Here is a 3,491-nt window from a genome sequence, read left to right on the forward strand (position 1 = left end):
TGGTAGAACGTACAACAAACAGAGATGGGATAAAACCGTGATTGAACCCGTTGGCCTGGTTGCCTTTTTTCAGTGACATTGTTAATGTCAGTTGTACTTGTACCTCCAACATGGTGTGGCATACCAGTTAAAGTAATTCTCGTTTTGATTGGAAACAATTACCTATTCATCTTACCAGTGACAGGTTTACAGTTTTTTCATTGCAACAAGTGGGCCACGGTAGTTCAACATGCTTCGTAATGTATGTTTTTTCGTCGATGCAGCTTAAATTCAACCTGCAACACCCATCCTCATTCAGGCGTCCATACAAACAGAGCATCTAGCTTACACGCCAGAAAAGAGGCAGAGGTTTCCTGTGTTGGTTCAGATCACAAAAAATGGCAACAGACGAAAAATCTTCAACAGAGATTTCATCGCCCGACAATAGCTTGACGTGAACAGTAACTCCACTAGGGATTTCCTGCCTATTCCAGCCTCGTGTGATTCCTGCTGTGTCTTAGCTACGAGAGAGGAAAACAGAAACAGAAAACGGTTTTGGTGGGATTTGTTCACTACCATAATTACGACCTGCCGTTTCCGCAGAACATAATTTTTGTTGACTGTCAAATATTATAAAGTTTGTAGAAAAATTATTGACAATTGTTTAAGGCAAATGCCAAATGTAGCACCGCAGATGTTGATGTTTTTTTGTTATAAAGTTGGTCAAAGTTTAGAAATTTTGACTCAACATAAGTTATGCGCCATACATTTTGGAATGGAGGATGTAAGAAATTAGCTTTGACGTAGGAAATGATTCAAAATACAGCCACATGTCTTCTTTCGTTTCCCGTGCCATTAGCCATGGCGCGCGAGTCCTCGTCTTTGCTTCTTTGCCATGGGCCTGGTCGCTTCTTTGTTGTAGGCCTTTCTTTGTCATTGGCCCTTGGTCCCCTTGACAAAGGCATTATATTTTGTTTGGCGTCGGTGACCTGGTTATACCTGACCGGGTGCTTGCCTTGAGCATACCCGCTACAGCCCAGGGGGAAGGCCCACTCAAAAGCCCACTACAACCCATGAAGCCCAAGCACCCGGAATTGAGGCTCAAGATAAGGAAGATAATTTAGAGTTTCCTTTCTGTTGTAACCGACCCTAGTCTTCTGTATAAAGGACGAGGGGGGAGAACCGGGAAGACCAAGCAATATGTTACACACTCGTCATATCCCATCTGCGCACCATAGCCTCCACGACAAATCCTGTAATCTCTCATCAATACCAACACCGACGAGCAGACCCCGAACCTGGGTAAATATTTGCCAGCCGACAGAATCATCGGTACACACTCGTTGCTCTCACAAAACACAAGTCCATAAACACGGGCATTGCCGAGATCAAGTCTCGTCGGTCGGTTTCTTTGGAGCGCACGGCATATCATTGTCTTTGTCGTCTGCGCGACAGAAAGAATGCTCACGGCATAGCCACGGACACACGACAAAGCATGCTTTTCAGTTTGACTCTACAAAACTAAAACTTCTATCCACGAGGGAGTATATATAGTTGGCAACGATCAAGTTGTCCAACGATGGGATTGCATTAGCTGGAGCGTGGCCGAAAGAATAGGATCTTCACTTGGGGAGATAATAACCAAGTGTATCTATGTATGTATGAAAAAAAGGAGAAACAAAACGAAAAGCTGCAAGCTTGCACGCAAAAGTCTACCTGTCTTCACTCTCTCGTTCCCGTCCACCTCGTGTGCGTGCAGCGTTCTTGATCCTCAGGTCCGAGAAGAATCTTGCGCGCAACCGCATAAAAGCCACCACATCCGCTCGCTTCTTCTCCTCCACCAATTTGCCAAAACTGTCCGGCGAGTCCGACGGCGGCACCTGGATCTCGGAGGCCATGCCCATGCCCATGGTGGTCTCCTCCTCCTCTACCCGTATCCCCTTGAGGACAGTCAGATCGCAGTGGATCACAAGGCAGTCGTCCTGCAGGTAAGGAGACGCTTCCAGCAATTCCCTCTTCATGAACTGGTTACTCCCCCTGAAGTTCTGGTCGGGCTTGAAGGTGCTGAACGCCGGGAAAGACGATGGCCGGGAGAAGACCGGCGACGACGCCCCCGTGGCCGGATTCGTCAGCCACAGGTCATAGAGCGCCCTCACCTCGGAGCGCGGGCTCTGGAGCTCCACGCCGATCGACACGTAGCCCTGATCTCGGCGGTGGCTTCCGTCGGGGTAGTAGCGGACGCACCAGCGGTAGCCGCCCACGGCGAAGGAGGCGGACCGGATGAAATTGCCGACGCCGAGGCCCTTGTGCAGCTTGTAGCCCGCGATCTTGAACGCGTGCGTGCCCCGCGCCGTCTCGGCGGCGCACGTCGACGCCGTCGTCCTCGCTATCGGCGGCTTCTGCGGTTCTTCCATTGCCGGATGATCGATGCGCGCGGCGGAGATCGAGGGTTTGGGGTCGTAGATTGGAAGGGGTCTCCGAGCCTCAGAGGTGGCCGGTGAGTTCTTTTAACACGGACGGAAGCCAGATGGGGCCCACGAGGCGGAGACCCAGCAGCGGCCTCTCAGAGTTTAGTTCTTTTCCTCACGGAGAGTGCCCAGAAACAACCCAATGAGGATGATATCATGGGCCAACGGGTTGTGGGCCATTTGGGGTTTAATATTTTTTATATTTTTTGAGGGAACCTTTTATATGTTTTCTTGCGCATCTGGATTGGACCCGTTTTTGAACATCCCTAGCATGGGCCGTGCGCCCACGTCTGCTGTGCTCCTCGGTAGTCATTCCCTTGTTTCTTCGGTACTGAAAAACTTTCATTAAAAACATGTACGGAAAATGCCATACTACCGATTATATTTAAGGTTTCGATGGCTCGTTTGGAAAAATGATAATCTCTCCGTCTGATCGCCGACAAATTTGACAATTGAACGAATTGAACGAAGAGTAAAATGCACCCGCGGTCACTGCACTTGATTCGTATTCTCAAGTTAGTCACCGTATTTTGGAAATCCAAAATTACAGTCATTGAACTTGACGAAATATCTAACGTACGGTCACCGATAGGGTATTCCTGTGTATTCGTACGTCTCACATGACATCTCAGCGTGCGATTATCGTGGTGGTGTCACGGCAGATGCCACAAGATGGCTTAACTTGGGGCCGATGGACGAAAGAGGAACCGGAGGAGGGAGGACGTGAAGAGAAACACGCACAAATCACACAAGCACACACGGATCTACTCAGGTTCGGAGCCTTCTTGCAGAGGTAAGACTTCTACTCCTGCTTGGTTGTATTAGCCGAGATAGGCAAACTCAACAATGTCACTCCTTGAGCTGTATCCTTAAGGAAGAAAAAAAAAAAGGAGAAACCCTAATTGTCTAAGTGCACCGTCCCTTCCTACAGAGGGGTAAGATTCTATTTATAAGCCGCCCATGTCACACTGGCATGTGGGTCGAGTCTAATGTCATCTTCCTTGGGCCCCGCCGGACGCGGCTTAGTTCCCTCCCGGTAGCATC

The 3,491-nt window shown here is 49.2% G+C and overlaps 1 protein-coding gene across 1 annotated transcript; it reads right to left on the reverse strand.

Moving 5' to 3' along the window:
* Nucleotides 1-1,658: 1,658 nt before the first annotated feature.
* Nucleotides 1,659-2,393, reverse strand: LOC104584067 (BTB/POZ and MATH domain-containing protein 2). Its single transcript, XM_010238179.2, has one exon. It carries the CDS (start codon nt 2,391-2,393, stop codon nt 1,692-1,694), a length of 702 nt encoding a protein of 233 aa, XP_010236481.1. The 3' UTR covers nt 1,659-1,691.
* Between the last annotated feature and the right edge of the window lie 1,098 nt (nt 2,394-3,491).

This window comes from Brachypodium distachyon, chromosome 3 (genome assembly GCF_000005505.3).
Source record: "Brachypodium distachyon strain Bd21 chromosome 3, Brachypodium_distachyon_v3.0, whole genome shotgun sequence".
Classification (NCBI taxonomy): Eukaryota; Viridiplantae; Streptophyta; class Magnoliopsida; order Poales; family Poaceae; genus Brachypodium; species Brachypodium distachyon.